Source organism: Eumetopias jubatus, unplaced genomic scaffold (assembly GCF_037043125.1).
Source record: "Eumetopias jubatus isolate StellerSeaLion01/CBP00866 unplaced genomic scaffold, mEumJub1_p1.0 scaffold_12, whole genome shotgun sequence".
In the NCBI taxonomy this organism is placed as follows: domain Eukaryota; kingdom Metazoa; phylum Chordata; class Mammalia; order Carnivora; family Otariidae; genus Eumetopias; species Eumetopias jubatus.
The window spans coordinates 88468405-88485841 of NW_028274818.1; the positions used below are offsets into that span (position 1 = coordinate 88468405).

Below are 17437 nucleotides of genomic sequence, written 5' to 3' on the forward strand. Positions count from 1 at the left end.
CCAGGCACCCACACCATCTCCTCGGCAAGCACGGCATCTCAGTTTCCTCCTGAGCACCAGCGCTGCAGAGGAAGCACGTCCAAGGTGCCGCCGAGATGCCTCACTGCGCACAGCGGGCTCCCTGGAGAAGGGGCTCAATGCCGATGGGCAACCGACACTGAGACCTTTGGTCTCTACGAGGAGCTTGATCTACAGTCAAGGGGGGATGGCTTCTGAGGAGGGAGAGAGTCAGCCTTAAGCAAATATAAATTTAAGATATGGGGGAAATGGGTTTATGGGTGTATATTTTCAATGTCATTAATAAGTATAGGAAGTACTCTGGAGGCACAGGGATCTTTGACGTCTCACCCAAATTCTGTTTGGTTAAGTAACAAGACAACACGCATGCATGCACACACACACACACAAGCCACAGTTTTGTTTCCGAGAATTATAAGGTTTTCATATAAACCACAGAATATATTTAATTCAAATTAAACATGAAACTAGAATAATGTTCGGTCCTTATCAAGTAGCAATTACATTGTTTAAAAAAAAAAAACAGTACATTTCTTTCTACATTCTGGCAATCCAACAAGGCACAAGTCACATCCAGTTTGCTGAGGTGACGGATCCAGCAGTCACCATCAATGCTCGTGATTTTGAGGGGGTTGGGGAGGCACGACCATACTTCATACAAAATGATTCTGCAGCAATTATGAAGGAGAGGAACCTCCCTCCTAATATATAAGAATGAAAGTCCAAGTAGCAGGAAGTAGGCGATTTGCATAATGCATGTATTTTATTAAATAGATAGTTCACACGCTGCTTCTTCTTCATTCCAAATTGCCTTTCGTGCCACCTGCCTCAACGGCAGTGACAAAGATTCCTACACACATCTCGGCAATAATACTCTTTCCATTCTGGGTACTTCTTTTTTTTTTCATTTTTTTTTTTCATTTTTTTGGCATGATTTCTTTCCCGTGTAAAGAAAGCCAACTTCAAGACACAGGTCATTCAGCTTAAAGTGTCAGCCTCCACCTTCTCCTGGGGCTGTGGGAAGGCGAAGGCCTGCATGCCAGACCTTCTCTTCCCTTCACTGCAAGCTCTTCACTGTTTGGTCTGCAGAGAGAAGCGCGCACCTGCGCCTGTTCTGTTCACCAGGGTGAAAGGGGGCGGGGCGGGGGCGGGGCTTTCTTCACAGGGCGGTGCTTTCTGTATCGTTGTCTATATCCAACAGAATGCGTCCGGGCAGGTCTTTGCTGGCTGAGTCTGAAAGCAGGTCAGGAAAGGTGCTGCGAAGCGGCTCTGAAACTCTAGAACTGGTGTCTGGACAAAAACAGGAGACATGCTGTCAGCGTGTGGTGATGCCCACGAGGCCGCCCGAGGGCGCTCTAGTAGAAGAGAAGCTGGACAGTCCGAGTCAGCCCATGCACACACACCTTCGCGCACCACGGGCACCGTCAGCCCCTGGAAGCTGGATCGAGCCTCTCAGACCCCAGGGCAGCCGAGTGGCACAGCCCTGCCTCCTGGCTCTGGTGGCCCTTCCCGGGAGCCCTCAGAGTTGCAGCCCTTGCAGGGGGCGCTCGTTCTGACCGAAGAGAGGAAACCTCATTCTCACCAAGCCTCTCATGTGCTAACTAAAACCTCCTCACAAATCAGGGCTGAGGGGATAGGTGAGCCTCACTGGAGAGAGCCCCCTCCTCTGGGGCCGAGGAGTCTGTTCTCCTGTTACTCATGCTATGCCAACCCTGGCACCAGTGACATTTTGGGCTGGATCAATCTGGGTTGGGGGGCCGTCCTGTGCCCTGTAGCAGCCGTCCTGCCCTTCATGCATGAGATGCCAGTGGCAGACAGCCCTCTCTCCCCCAGTGTGACAAAGATGTCTCCAGACACGGCCAGATGTCCCCCGTCAACCCCTGGGTGACAATCACTGAGGCAGAATCACCAGCCTCTCACAAATACCGATTTCTCTTCTCCTTCTAATACTTATACTCAGTTCCTTTTTCATGTCTTATTATGTTGGCCGGAATTCCTCTAGCAAGAGGGCAAATGTGGAATCCTCAAGCCGTCGGTCCCTCACTCCTCAACCCACAAGAGACATCTTCACCTGTCATGGCCAGCCTCCTGGTGAGGCCGGGGAGGCTCAGATGCATTCGTTCATGAACAAGTACTTACTGAGCATCTACCTGAGATGGCACAACAGCGAACAAGCCAGACACAGCTTTAATGAAGCCAGCAGTCCAGTGGGGGAGACGGCCTCTGATCAAAACAGAATCATTTGTTTCTCTAGGAGGTGTGTGTTTTAGCAAATCGTGAGGGCCTAGTTAGAGGTTTTAGGGCCGGTGAGGGAGAGAAGGGAGAGGTTCAGATTTGCTGTAGTTTCACGTTGCCGGGCTAGAGTGCGCTGGGAGTCTCCCCGATATGTTTAAGAACTTCTTTTAATTTCTCTTTCACCTGCTCCTTCTCCACACAGGCCGGGGGCACACGCAGGTGTGCTCTGGGGGCCGCACTACTTTGAGACTGGTTCCTGCTCCAGCATAACCCTACAGTTCTGAGCTGAGCGATCTATTTACTCCCCTTTCTCACAAGGGCTCTTGGGTTGGTGGCCCCAGCCCTCCAAGTTTCCTATGCAACCACAATTCAAGAGAAATTTCTAGATTTATGGATATGCCAAGGTGTGGGGGTTCAAGTGCTGAATGCACTTGACAATTCCAGTCTTACAATAATTGTAAAACCAACTGAACTGTGCTGCATTGCACTGTCCAGTGGTGCAGTCAAGGGTGGGCTGCGTGCACAGAACAGGGATCCAAATGTCTCAGACTTGACCTCAGCAGAAAGGAAGTCACGAGAGCAGGGACTGTGTCTGTTTTGTTCAGTGCATCCCCAATGCCTAGAACAGTGGCTGTTTAATGGCTCAATCTCAATAAATTTTGTGGCTGGCCAGCTGGATGGATAGATGAGGAAGAACCCTCCAGCCCTCCCATTTTTCCAATCCTCCCCTCCTATAGTCTCAGGCAGAGTAGTCACGTCTCAAAGACAAGACTGGTACAAGAAATCCATTGCAAATTCAATCCCTAACCCAACAAGACAGATGGTGCCACCAGTCAGCGTCTCTTTTTAGCCCAAAGAGTTTACTAGAGACTATGGAACTGCCATGCCTGGTGGGGGATGTGTGATGCAAAGGCACTATACGTACTGATTAGATTTCTACTTGTTAGTATGTGGATTTACATGCAAACCAACACCGATCAGCCACAGATCCTTTTCAGAGGACAAACTTTCTTTTCTTTTCCTTTCTTTTTTATTCCTTTTCTTTTCTTTCTTTCTTCCCTTTCCTTTCCCTCCCTCCCTCCCTTTCTTCTTTCCTTCCCAACACATATAAATAATTTCTGGATTTGTACTTTCCTGAAATTCTCTATTTATGATGAATACACACAAATTCTACACTCAGGAAAAAAAGTGTGTGGTGGGAGCATAAGGGACGTTCCTTCCCTCTGCCTCCTGCCTGCTCGCCTGGTTTGCCTGAGGTTGGCAGGTACATTATTTCCCAGCCCCGCGCCCCCTTACACAAACCATTTTTAGTTTTTATTTTTTTAAAGGCAGCTGATTTTATTTTTATTTATTTATGATTTTATTATTATCTTTAAAGTTTTAAGTAGATTCCATGCCCAACATGGGGCCTGAACTCATGACCCTGAGATCAAGAGTCACATGCTCCACTGACTGAGCCAGCCAGGCCAGCTGAACCATGTTTAAAAAGAAGACAGCAAATCTGTTCCCACACAAGAAGTAGTAAGAATCAGGATGTGTGCAGAGCCAGCTTTCAGAAGGAGACTACTCTTCATCACAATGGCTGGACCACTGAGCAGCTACCACATACCAGGCATGGTGTGGGGGGCTCCACACACATCATTGTGTCAGTTTACTGGCCCCCCCCGTGAAAGGACCCCAAGGCAGCACTAGTGTCACCGGAGAGGTAGAAAGGAGGACTCTGAGAGACTCAGTTCCACACGGAGGATCAGAGCCAGATGGGTTGGACCCTGGAGTCTGGTTCTTCATTGGCCTAGTGCTCTCCCTCTGCCCTGCAGGAGTCTGTGCGTCCTCGGGTGAGGGTCCTGACAGAGAAGATGGCCTCTGAGGATGTAACGCGTGAGTCTTAAACACTCTAGTTCATTGTAGCAAAAAGGTGGAAGAGGTTATTTTAGAAAGATTCTATTTTTTAGAAAATCTTTTGAAGGAATTCTATTTTTTAAAAATGCCTCTGGGGCGCCTGGGTGGCTCAGTCGGTTAAGCTTCTGCCTTTGGCTCAGGTCATGATGCCAGGGTCCCAGGATCGAGCCCCACATCGGGCTCCCTGCTCAGCAGGGAGTCTGCTTCTCCCTCTGCCCTTTACCCCACTTGCGCTCTCTCTCTCTAGCACTCTCTCTCAAATAAATAAATAAAATCTTTAAAAAAATTATAAACATGCCTCTAAAACCTTCTGGCTGCAAATTTACATAAGGCATCATTTTTCTTATATGCATTCTAAGAAGGGCTGGTTTGAGCATAGAGTTTGGAGCTAAGGTCACATGACTGATGTTATATCAAAAAACCCAAACCAAAAAGACAGAGACAGCCAGCACACTGTATCTCCTCTCGGGCAGAATGTTACCCCTGATCGGCGGCTTGGACAAATCTCACTGGGTTCCTTTCTTTTTTTTGAGTATCTGTATCAAGGAAGTTAGCCCCCCAAGGGCCAGAATGGGCCCTCTATAATTTAGGGTATGATCCTACAAGGTTTATTTGTCACCTCAACAAGATGTGCTTGTCCAAGTTTATTCGAATGGTCACTCTGAGAGGGAAGAGACCCAAATACAACCTTGAAATTAAACTTTCCAGGCATAACCACAGGCGAATCAACTTCCCCACCTGACCAGTCTGTAACCTGAGGGAAGGACCCCCTTCTGCCGCTCACCAGCTTGCTAGGGCCGTCAGAGCTTTGGCGCCCAGTTTTTATTATTTTAGTCAAAGGAGAGATCCTATTCAGGTCTCACTGGATATTTACCTTGACATGATTCTGATGTCTAGTTATTAAAAATAAACTGCAAGTAGAAGTAAAAGCCACTGAAATGTCCGGCTATGAGCAAAACTACGCCTGCTTAACGTTAAGGAGTCATTTGAAAAGATGGTTGTCAAAACTCCATCATAACATGGGATGTAGCATATGATGCAAGATCAAAACCTATTTTTGCAAAATAATTATGATCAGGCACCCCCTGGACTTTTAGGAAAAAAAAAAACTAGAGAAAAAATAGAATATGAATAGCAAACTTCTCCAACTGTAGAAGAGTGCCTTCTAATTAGTTCTAGTTTCCAAGTCTCCTTTAATATCCATGGTTAATTTTTTTAAATGTGTTTCTTTTGGCATATAAAAAGAGGTTAGTTTTAAAAAAGAACACTGTGAGAACCAGCAAAGTGTTGCGGTTTTAAGGACGATCCTGAGAGCGACATGGTGTATCACTGGACAGAGGATGGGTACCTTGTGGGTATTCTCAGGCTCATGAAATATCATGGAATATTAAGAAATATCTTCTACTCCTGAGCATTGTCTTTTTAACCCACGAAAGAATCGATATTGGGAAAATCAAGTGGTGCATCAGAATCTAAATATGGATGCCTGGGCCCCAGCCCTCCCGTGTCTGGGTTCTAGAAGGCTGGGTCTGGGCATATGAATTTTTAAAGCGTTGACCTATGAATCTAATACATAACTCTGAGTATCTATTTTTTTCCAAGATGAAAATTATCATAAATTACTTAGGACCCCGTGAATATTAAGAACTGTAAGGGCGCCTGGGTGGCTCAGTCGGTTAAGCATCTGCCTTCGGCTCAGGTCATGATCCTGGAGTCCCGGGACTGAGTCCCACATCGGGCTCCCGGCTCAGCGGGGAGCCTGCTTCTCCCTCTGACCCTCTCCCCTCTCATGCTGTTTCTCTCTCGCTCTCTAATAAATAAATAAATAAATAAAATCTTTAAAAAAAAAAAAGAACTGTAAGATGTTTTCTTATTTTATCTGATTTAACCCCTTCAGGAGAAATTCTCACAGACGTCACCCTCTAACTGATCAGCCAGGCTGTGCCTTATCTGATGTGACACAGAGAACTGCAATTCTAATTTGGGCACGTCGGAGTCTACAGTGTCTTCCTTCTACTACACCTCAAGCCTGCCTGGTATAGGAAAGAACAGAAGTGAGAGAAGTAACAGGGCCAGTCCCGTGAGCACCCGTCACACATCTGTGAGCACACTTCGTATCCAGGGTGATTGACAGCAAGCATGAACGAAGCCAGCCTCCTTCAGTACATGCACTGTTAGTAGGGATGCAAGCAGGCAGGGTCAGGGTGCCCAGTTAGTAACAGGCGTTAGTGCACAAACATGATCATAAAGTAGCACAAATGCTTTGGCCAATCAGGTGCCTTTTCCTTACCATTAAATATTCCAATTTCAGTTCCTACTGAATATGGCAGGTCATACATCTAAATTATTTAATAAAATGTTGAAATTAGAACACTCTTGGCTAGAATCTATTCCTTTAAAAACAGCAAGATGTAAACTCTCTTACTTTCGAAGCTAAAAGCCTTGTCGTGCTTTCTACAGTAACAATGAAGAAGGGATTCCAGTGACACCAGAACCCCTCCGTTCTCCCGGGCCGGTGCTGAACTGCCACAGGTTGGCTGCCAAAGGTGTTTGGCAGCAACAATCTCCCCCAAGAGTTTATCCTAATCCCCAAGCCTTAATTCCACCTTTTTGGGATTAACTGCTCTAAACGAATAACGTGTTTCCAGGAATCTGTCTGTGGTTTTCCATGTAAAAACACACAATGTCGTAATAAAGAAATGCCTTCCTCGGAAGTTAGGTTGAAATACCCAATAGCCATATCCAGGAATGGTTAATAATAGCGGACTCGTGAGTCCTAAATGCTGGCCTTCTGTGCGCTTCTGCGGGCAGTCTGGGCGTTTTTAAGCAATTAAAAGTTAATTCTGCAATACAAAGGTCATTGTGGTGGCCTGGAATTTCTTGAGCTTAGGAGAATTCATAACATAGATTGGTTTTTAAATACTTAGCTAATATCTTAAGGAAAAGTAGTTTTTATATAAAATTTCCCTGGCCTGATAATTATCAAGTACAGAGCCTTGCGGGACTGTACCGGATCAGTAAGATAGCTCTCTGGAATAAATACACCTGGGTGGAGAATGGTATTAAATAACAGACAGGATTCTGGTTTGCAGTTTTCTGTCTAAAAAGAAGGAAAGATCTGGGTGGAGGGGGAGAATTTTGGTGTGTCCCAAGTATTGACATGTTAAAAGGCTCAGCCTTGATTAGGGCTTAGTTACTTTACTGTTTGTGCATGACTTCCACACCCCATCAGGCAACGCCCGGCTTCTGGGTTATGAGGAGTCGGGAAGGGGGACTCATCCCTGGGCTCTCCTCTGTGTCCTAAAGGTCGCACTCTAGTTTTTCCCTTTCCGGTTTCTCCAGAAAGTCTAACTCAGACCAGAGCTGTGAATACTCTGTCGAAGTGGCCCACCAAAGGTTTAAGGCTCAGCTCAGCGGATGAGAGCAACCGCACACATAACGACAGTCTTGTGTCCAAATGCGGACCCAAAGGCAGGGTGTAGATGAGCCTCACGGTGCCCTTGGAAAAGCTCATATGGTTTAAGAAAGCAAAATGTAAGCATGCTGGAATGCAAAGGAATTTAGTGTGGGATCTTTGGAGGAAGATTTTTTTTTTTTGGTCCTGAGTATTTCAAACATCAAATTAAGAAGCTCCATGCAGTTAACTTGCACTTAAGATATACAATTAAAAAATTAAAGCTCAAGACACAGGGAACACGATTTTCTGTGCTGACTGCACCCGAGTCCTCTTTGGTTGGATGTGATGAGCCAATCGATGAGAGGTAAATCAGTGAGAAGAGCAGGACCCTTTAGGAAAGGCTTACCAACAAGAAAGAAGACACTCCTCGTATCTTATGAGAGTAGCTTGAAATTGGGTTCTCAATCTACTGACATCTACCTCTTGAATTTGGAGCACTGCAGCTCGGAATGCTTTTGGTAAGAACATATGGAATGTCTAATGCTACAGAACGGATGGCAGGGGCGTCAAGTAGCTGCTCCTGAGCACATAGTCACAAGCACATATGCAAAACACGGCTAAGCAGGAGCATTTGGAGCTGTGGTGCGAGCTGCTTGGGGGGGTTACAGACCTTAGTCCTGGGAACCTTCCCCACCTGTCAGGGCATCTATTGGGAAACAAACAAACAAACACACCAATATGGCTTTGTTTTTTTAAAATAAATGCTGGAGTGTCATCAGAAATTATTAACCATTTACAATACGTGCACTTATGTAGTATATTCCTGGAAAAAAAATACGGTTATCAAAAGATAGACTAGTTGGTTAACCCTCATCATTTGGGGTACCAGTCCAGGGGATACCGTTGGCTCATTTCAGCAGAGAAGTTGTGCAGTACAGCTGGTCAGCCCAGAGGTATAGTTCAGCTTCTTCTCTAAAACTAGCTCCAAGCAGGAAATTTAAAACTAAGCTGTTGTGATTCAGAGCTCCTAAGTGCCATTTTTAAAAACACATTAAAACCCCCCCATCCACCCCATCCTTAAATCAAATAGTGTATTAGAGCCCTTGGGGTAGAATTTTTTAAAGAAATAATAATTAAATAAAATGATCATGTTCTAGACTACCTGTAAAAAACAAAACAAAACAAAACAAAAAACACCCCATTAGGTAGCCCTCTGAAATCTATATAATCACCACCACCCAAAACAGGTTTCCACAGGAATTATGGGAAATTCTTGATCCTTCCCTTCCCTCACCACTTGAGGCTCGCACTCTGATGTGATCACGCCCCAAGACCTCTCTTCCCAGAGCATCCAAATGGGCACAGATCATGTTTTTTTAAAGTTATACCTGAAATGCTTCACTTACTATGAACATTTTTAGTTTTAGAAGGAAAATAAGTATCTTAAGGCGGAGTTCGCTAAGAGATGAATTTCATGCTCATGTTGTACAACACCTTCTACCTGCATTAGGTCATTATACTTAGAAAAAGGTAAAGGTAGATAGGTCTTAAACACATATGAAACTATAAATCAGAGGCCAGCTAACTTCAAGGGCCAGGTAGTAAATATTTTTAGGCTCTGTGAGCCAGATACTCTCTGATAGGACTATACCACTGTTACATTAGCACAAAAGCAGCCAAAGATGGTATGTAAACAAATTAGAGTGGCTGTGTCCCAATAAAACTTTATTTATAAAAATGGGCTATGGGCCGGATCTGGCCAGTGGGGATAGTTTGCTGCCCCCCTGCTGAAAACCAAGGCCTAAACTGAAAGGGGAGAGTCTAGAAGCAATGTAGCATGGATGAGTGGGGGGAAGGTCTGAGCCGATTTCTCACTTACCTGTTACTATTTTGGAAGCAGTGGGAGCTGCATTGGTGAGGGTGCCATCCCCAGCCAAGTGGGCACCAGGAGGATGTGGGGGTGGAGGCACACTGGGCCGGTTCCTCGGCTTTGGTACTGGTCGCGGTCTTGGTAAAGTTCCGGTGTGTGGCTGCGCCATCTCAGGGTTACTCATTGCCTGGGTCTGAGAAGCTGGCAGGCTGGGGTTCTGTTTTCCTAAAGGTGGAGTCCTAGGGGGCGTTGGAGTCTGGGGAGGGGTATGAGGCGGCTGCTCAAGTCCAGGCTCACCGGGCAGTGCCACGGGGGCAGGCGGACCCTGGCAACTCGGTCTGCTGTGCCCCAGCAGCGCGGCCTGCGTCGGGGGCTGTGGCGGCGGGTGACTGGGAGCTTGTATTGGGGACAGGCTGCTGGAGTACCTCCGGGGTGCAGAGGGCTGCGAGGTGGTGCAGGCCTGGCTGGGGGCTTGCCCCGCGTGCTGGGCGGGAGGAGAAGGGCTGCGGGTGGTTGGCTTTGGTGACAGGCTGGGTGGGTGCGGAGATGTTCCTGGAGAGCTCTGGCCCCCAGGGTGGCCAGGAGGTGGGTTTCCTGGTTTCGGGGGTGCAGGAGCAGGTTTTTTAACAGCTGCACAAAGGGGGAAAACACCTTTCAGTAAGAACAGCACAGCGAGAGCCAACACTGCCTTTATCAGGTGAACCTCACCACGGCGGATCCCAAGCACCCCGTGCAAGGACGCAAGTGGGAGGGCACTTCACCTCTGTGGTCTCCCTCCCCCAAGCCCCCAGGCCCAAGTCTAACCAGGAGAACAGCAGATGACAAACTCGAATTGAGGATGTCCTTCAAAACGCCTGACCGGCCCTCCCCCAAGCCGTCAAGGCCACGAAGACACAAGGGAGGAAGGAAACTGTCACAGCCCAGAGGAGACTCAGGAGATGAGGTGGCTGCATGCGCCGTGGTCTCCTGGATGGGAGCGAGCCTGGGACAGAATATGGACGTTGGTGGAACTGGTGGAATCTGAACAAAATACAGAGTTTTGTCCATAGTAAAGCAGCAGGGTTGGTTTCCGGGCTGCGATAAATGCACCCTGGGGACCTGGGACATTAACAGTCGGAGAAGTGGGTGAGGGGCATATGGGGACAACCCACACTGCCTCTGCCACCTCTCTGGAAATCTAAAATTATTCCCAAACAAGAAGTTTATGGTAAAAAGAAAAAGTACCTTATACACATAGGGACCTTTAAAGACCTGCTGTTTATCTTTCAATTTAAAAAATTTTTACTAGGGCGCCTGGGTGGCTCAGTTGGTTAAGCGACTGCCTTCGGCTCAGGTCATGACCCTGGAGTCCCGGGATCGAGTCCCACATCGGGCTCCCTGCTCAGCGGGGAGTCTGCTTCTCCCTCTGACCCTCTTCCCTCTCGTGCTATCTCTCATTCTCTCTCTCTCAAATAAATAAATAAAATCTTTCAAAAAAAATTTTTACTAATCTCTACACCCAATGTGGGGCTTGAACTCATGACCCCGAGATCAAGAGGTGTATGCTCTACACACAGAGCCAGCCAGGTACCCCAAGGCCTGTCGTTTGAAAAGTTCAATATGAAGAGAACTCAGTGAACGGGGGGGCCGCCTCCCTACACGGAATCGCTGCTCTAAGCCCACTGAGCTGCCCACTTGTCAGTGTCCTTCCCGCGTGATCTGAGAGCCCGGGAAGAATCAGGGAGAAGAACAGCTAGAAGAGGGTGACCCCCAAGCATGACTGATCTGCCTATACATACACCATGGCCCCTTGCCCTAAGCCGGCTTCTCTTAGAGGGCTTAACTTTTTTTTTTTTTAAATAACAGAAATTCTACCGATTCAGGAATCATTTGAATTAACAGATACGCTCTGGATAGAAGTACAAGTAAGTCTAGAAGAGTTGTCTTAGCTAGATTTCTCTAAGGAGAGTTGAAGCACATCACCATCCTTCTCATACCAGTTGAGATCAGTGTCACTAAGAGGGCTTGGGTGCAGAATTTGGTACTGAGGAGGGAGAAATGGAAAACAATGGGTCTGGAAACCAGGTTTTGGGCTGGGAGAGGTGGGTGGAAAGGAGAGACGTTAGTATTTTTCAAATTGTACTGAGATCCTACTAATCTTCCCCAAAAGCGATAGGGAAATTAAGGAGGATCATTTACCCCACATCACCAACACACAAGTTAGGTCTCCTACATAAACTGAAGTCCCATTTAAGTCTCATTTAAGTCCCATTAGCTCCCTGTAAGACAGGCATTGTCATACCCATTTCACGGCGGAGAAAGCCAAGGCTCAGAGGAGTTAAGTATTCGCAAAAGATCACACAGCTAATAATTGGCAGAACAGAGGCTCACAACCATGCTCTATGGACTCCTTGAACTCTTTTCAACCCCTTCCTCCTTCCTACACTGCCTGGCTCCCTGCTCACAGGGCTCAGAATTCAGGAATGAAAAGGGTATAAAGTCTGCTCTGCTCTGCTGGCCTTGAACTTTTGACCCTGGACCTTGGAAGACCTTTTCCCAAAGAAACAACCAACCAACCGACAAAGTAAGAACTCTAGAATAGTAGCCACTCTCTGGTTACCATAAGCAACTTAAAAAGAGAAATGTCTAGCTTTCTATTCTGAGTGATATTAATTGTAAATTCCCACGGGATGAAAGCATTCCTGGCAGGAAAGGATGCCGAGGGAATTAGGAGAGGAGGCAGGAGAGTCGGGTGCCGGGGCCAGGGGAGAATGGTGGACCTCATCCAAGGCCACCTGTGAACGTCTGGGGAGGCTGAGGCAGGGGCTGAAGGATCACACTCGTCCCCTGAGGCAGCCAGAGATCTGTGGTCTAAGGAAGCAGGAAAGCCCCCTAAGGTGGCCATAAGGAGAGCCTCAACCTGGAAGCAGGGTTATACCCAGAATCCAGGAAGAGAAGACCTAATTACCCTCCGGGATCAGCTGGGGTACAGATGAAGATGATGGTGGCTCAGGAGAGAGGGTCGCCTTAAGAAGGATCAAGTGGGGTCTGTAACCAAGCAGTGTCCCTGACTTTGCCTCCTTGCCTGTAACTTATAAAAATTCCACGCATATACGACCAGCTGATCTTTGACAGGGCACTGAGGATATACAATGAGGAAAGGATGGTTTCTTCAACAGGTGGTGTTGGGAAAAGTGGACGTCCACAGGCAGAATAAAAGTGGACCCTTATCTTATATCATGAACAAAAGTCAACTCAAAATGGATTAAAGATTTAAACATAAGAGGGGCGCCTGGATGGCTCAGTCGGTTAAGCATCTGCCTTTGGCTCAGGTCATGATCCGGGAGTTCCAGGATCGAGTCCCACATCAGGCTCTCTGCTCAGCGGGGAGTCTGCTTCTCCCTCTGCCCCCCCTCCTCCCCGCTCATGTGTGCGTGCTCTCTCTCTTGCTCGCTCCCTCTCAGATAAATAAATAAAATCTTAAAAAAAAAAAAGACTTAAACATAAGACTTGAGAATGTCAAGCTCCTTGAAGAAAATACAGGGGGGAAGGCTTCATGACATCGGAATTGGCAATGGTTTCCTGGATATGGCTCTGAAAGCACAGGCAACAGAAGAACGGACGTATAGGTCCACATCAAACTACAAAGCTTCTGCACAGCAAAGGGAATGACTGACAGACGAAGAGGTAACCCACAGAATCGGGGAAAACAGTTGCAAACCATCTATCTGATAAGGAGTTAATTTCCAAAATATGTAAGGAACACCTACAACTCAATAGCAAAACAACTAATAACCTGATTTTAAAATAGGCTAAACACCTGAATGGACTTTTCTCCAAAGAAGTCATCCAGATGGCCAACAGGCACAGGAAAAGATGCTCAACATCACTCATCATCAGGAAAATGCAAATAAAAACCACAGTGAGACATCACCTCACCCCTATCAGAATGGCTACTATTAACAAAACCCCCAAAGACAACAAGTGTTGGCGAAGATGTAGAGAAAATACAACCCTTGTGCACTGTTAGTGGGAATGCAAATTGGTGCAGTCGTTATGGAAAACAGTATAGAGGTTCCTCAAAAAACTAAAAATAGAACTACCATATGATCCAGCAAACCCACTTCTGGGTATTTAGCCAAAAGAACTGAAATCAGGATCTCAAAAAAATATTTGCATTCCTGTGGTCCCTGCGGCATTATTCATAATAGCCGAGATGTAGAAACAGCCTAAATGTCCATCGACGGATAATTGGATAAAAAAAAAAATGGGGGCACTTGGGTGGCTCAGTCGTTAAGCATTTGCCTTCGGCTCAGGTCATGATCCCAGGGTTCTGGGATAGAGTCCCAAGTTGGGCTCCCTGCTCCGTGGGAAGCCTGCTTTTCCCTCTCCCACTCCCCCTGCTTGTGTTCCCTCTCTCGCTGCGTCTCTCTCTGTCAAAAAAAATAAATAAAATCTTTAAAAAAAACTGTGGGATATATGTGCAACAGAGTATTATTTAGCCTTAAAAAAGAAGGATATCCTGCCATATACAACACCATGGATGAAGCTAGAGGACATTACGCTAAGTGACATAAGGCAGTCACAATAAGACAAATACTGCATGATTGCACTTATATGAAGTATCTAAAGCAGTCAAACCCACAGAGTCAGAGTGGAATGGTGGTTGCCAGGGCTAGAGAGAGGGTACTGGGGAGGGGCTAACGGAGAGCTGCAAGGTAACAGACATCAAGTTTCAGTTATGCAGGATGAGTAAGTTCTAGAGGTCTGCTGCACCACACTGGGCCTGTAGTACTCTTAGAGATTTAAGAGGGCAGATCTCATTGTAGGTCTTCTGACCCCAATAAAATTAAAAAAAAAAAAAAAAAAAGAACCACAAGAAGATGTTGTGGGTCAGAATGTTCCAGAAGAGAAAAAATGGAATGCAGAAGTTCTAAAGAGGGAATGAGGGGTGCCTGGGTGGCTCAGTTTGTCTGCCTTCAGCTCAGGTCATGATCTCCAGGTCCTGGGATCAAGCCCCACGTTGGGCTCCCTGCTCAGTGGGGAGCCTGTTTCTCCTTCTCCCTCTGGCTGCCACTCCCCCTGCTTGTGCTCTCTCTGACAAATAAATAAATAAAATCTTAAAAAAAAAAAAAAAAAAAAGAGGGGATGAGCTTAGTGCGTCCCAGGAGCAGAGAGCAGACCAGCACTGCTGAAGCTTGGCGAGAGAGGGGCGTGGTAAGTGTGGGGCCCAAAGGCAGGCCGGACCACACCGGCCCCACAGGGGAGGTCTGCACAGAAGCCATTGGAGGGAGAGTTTCAACAGAGAGAAGACACGATCTGCTGTGTTTTAGAGCAACCCCGCTAACTGCTGTGTGGAGGACGGTAGGGATATGGGTGGGAACCATTCAGATCATACAGCACTCAGGACCCAGAAAGCCCCGACCTCAATCTAGAGGTTACAGCGGCTTGCAGACCCGTACAGCCTGGCTACGACAGAGGCTGTGGGGGCTTCCAAGCAGAGGGACGGCTTGGAATGCCAGATTCCTGGAAAACTGGGAGTGCTGTTTCCAAGAAACAACTTTTCGTTTGTTAGGCTTTGTGGCTTAAACATATTCTTAAATGCCTGCTTTTCTGCTCTCTATTATTTCATTTCCTTTTAATGATTTTGCTCTTAAACGACTGATTTTTCTGCCTGCCATTTTTTTTGAAGTTCTTTGTTTTTTTTTTTAAAGTAATCTCTACACCCAATGTGGGGCTTGAACTTGCGACTCTAAGATCAAGCGATGTATGCTCCTTCGACGAAGCCAGCAGGTGCCCCTCTGCTTGCCATTTTATAACAGACGTGGAGATGATCTGTCAGAAAGCCTTGCAATGTGAATCCCTGTGCTAGCCGAAGGAAGTCTGCACATCCCTCCCTAAGGGGAAGGAGTAAAGGTGGCTACTTACCCCGGCGCAGAGTGTGCGGGCTAGGGCCAGCGGAATTGTGCCCCGGGCCAACGGAGAGCTGATGGGAGCCGGCCGTCTGTGCCTGGTTCTGGCCACTGGCCATCTGACTGCCATTTCTCCCTGGGGCAGGGGCAGGTGCAGAGTCCTTGGGTTTTGGTGGACTATGGAGAGCAGAAGTCAAGTTTGATGTCAGGCATTCCCCGAGAGAAAGCTAGTCAGCATGCTATCAAAATACCAAATTCCACCCCAGAGTTTTCACCTCGGCAGGCAAGGAGGTGATCGGGAATTTTCAACAGTTCACACTGGGTCTGCAAACCCACTATTTATTTGCGGACACACAGGGCTAAATATTTCAGGAGATTCACTGCCTCAATTGTATTCCAGCTACTCTGTCACTCGAATATCACAAGAGACACCATTTCACAGCTACCAACAAGAAATTTCTAGTTTGAGGGGCGCCTGCGTGGCTCAGTTGTTAAGCGTCTGCCTTTGGCTCGGGTCATGATCCCAGGGTCCTGGGATCGAGCCCTGCATCGGGCACCCTGCTCAGCGGGAAGTCTGCTTCTCCCTCTCCCACTCCTGCTGCTTGTGTTCCCTCTCTCGCTGTGTCTCTCTGTCAAATAAATAAAATCTTTAAAAAAAAAAATTTCTAGTTTGCTTGTACTTAAATTGGGCAGTATTAAAAAGCATGAAAGGGCTTTCGGACTTCAAAAGAAAGAGATTTGACACACGCAGTGTACAAAACAAAGCAAAAGCTGTGGCAAGATACTAACACTGTAAATTATAAAGTGCTAGGTTATTATCAATCATTTGGACTTGAGGAAAGAGTAACCCTGAGACTCAATGATGGCTCACAGCCCGGAGCTGGTTAGCAGCAGGGTGGACAGAGATCAGAACTCGGGCCGATTCCTGGCTCAGAACTTTGTACACTAAGCTTTACAGCTTCATCTTGTCAGGGTCACTAAAGCATGAACACCATTCGTGAAGGTACACAAAATACCCACAGCACACAAAGAACAAAAGCAAATTGAGGACTGACACTCCATTTGTCCTTCTGCAGGGCATCCTAATTATTGTCTTAATGTGTTTGGCCTTGATTAAGCAACCTGAAGGCTACAGGTAAATGAAAATGTGTGCAAATACTTTTTTTTTTTCCCTCAAACAAAAAAAATTAAAGCCAAAACAAAGACATGTGTGGAGCGTCAGTTTTGACAAGACAACAGGGAGCTTATGATGTGCCTAGGAAACCTTGGGAGGTGGAAGCCTTCGTGATTTTTAACCAAAATGTGAACTTCTGCAAATTCTGTGAGTCAAAAGGAACTCAGGAATATACAGAGCAGTCCAAATTCAGCTGTGAGGCTGGAATGAGATTTTTATCTCCTAAGCAGCTAGCCTCACATCCCACCAGGCACCCCTTCCCCATCCAGAGAAGCTGGATCCTTGTTCTATGCATTTATTTTACTTTGTATGTGGTTATCTAGTGCTTTATAGATGGCCATGGTAGAGAAAAGGACAAGAAAAATCATAGCACATATTCTGTAGAGGGGTTCATCTGTTACAGCAGCTTCCAGTCCTGAACTATCTGACATAGCACCTGAAGTAGCCTCCAGTGGAGAAGTGAATTCATGCAGATTAGATGAAAATCTCAAGTTCAAAGGTACTCTTTCTTAAAGTTGCTGTATATTTATACCCCACTCCAGACAGCTAATCAAAAGGTTAAGCAACAAAAGAGCCTTTTAAGAAAGTCTATCATATTTTCTACCTTGTATTCACCTATCAATTTGCCTGTAAGACTGAAAGCTAGGGGTGGGGGAGGTCTCAGTCCACCAACTGTGTACTGCATCCGGCACTCAGTTATTCAGTAAATCTGATTAGATGGATGGATGGATGGGTGGATGGATGGACGGATGGATGGATGGACAGACGGATGGATGGATGGATGGATGTATGGACAGATGGATGGATGGATGGACGGACAGACAGATGGATGGGTGGGTGGGTGGATGGGTGGGTAGATGGGTGGATGGGTGAGTGAATGAATACCACGAATACTCTAACTAAGTAACTTGCTACATTCAAGTGTTAACTACTTAGTGTGGAAGATGACAAGA

General features: G+C 46.6%; 1 protein-coding gene across 4 annotated transcripts in view; it reads right to left on the reverse strand.

Moving 5' to 3' along the window:
- Positions 1-417: 417 nt before the first annotated feature.
- Positions 418-17437, reverse strand: part of ARHGAP17 (Rho GTPase activating protein 17) — an 84214-nt gene continuing 67194 nt past the window's right edge. For 2 of the 4 annotated variants that reach the window (XM_028090382.2, XM_028090383.2), the window contains 3 exons: positions 15327-15487; positions 9429-10049; positions 418-1308 (listed from right to left, as the gene is read on the reverse strand). In XM_028090382.2, the coding sequence (XP_027946183.1) occupies positions 1178-1308; positions 9429-10049; positions 15327-15487 (913 nt within the window). In that variant the 3' untranslated portion in view covers positions 418-1177. Of the gene's footprint in view, positions 1309-6442; positions 6492-8219; positions 8256-9428; positions 10050-15326; positions 15488-17437 lie in introns of all 4 variants that reach the window. The other 2 variants (XM_028090380.2, XM_028090381.2) reach the window with 2 other exon arrangements.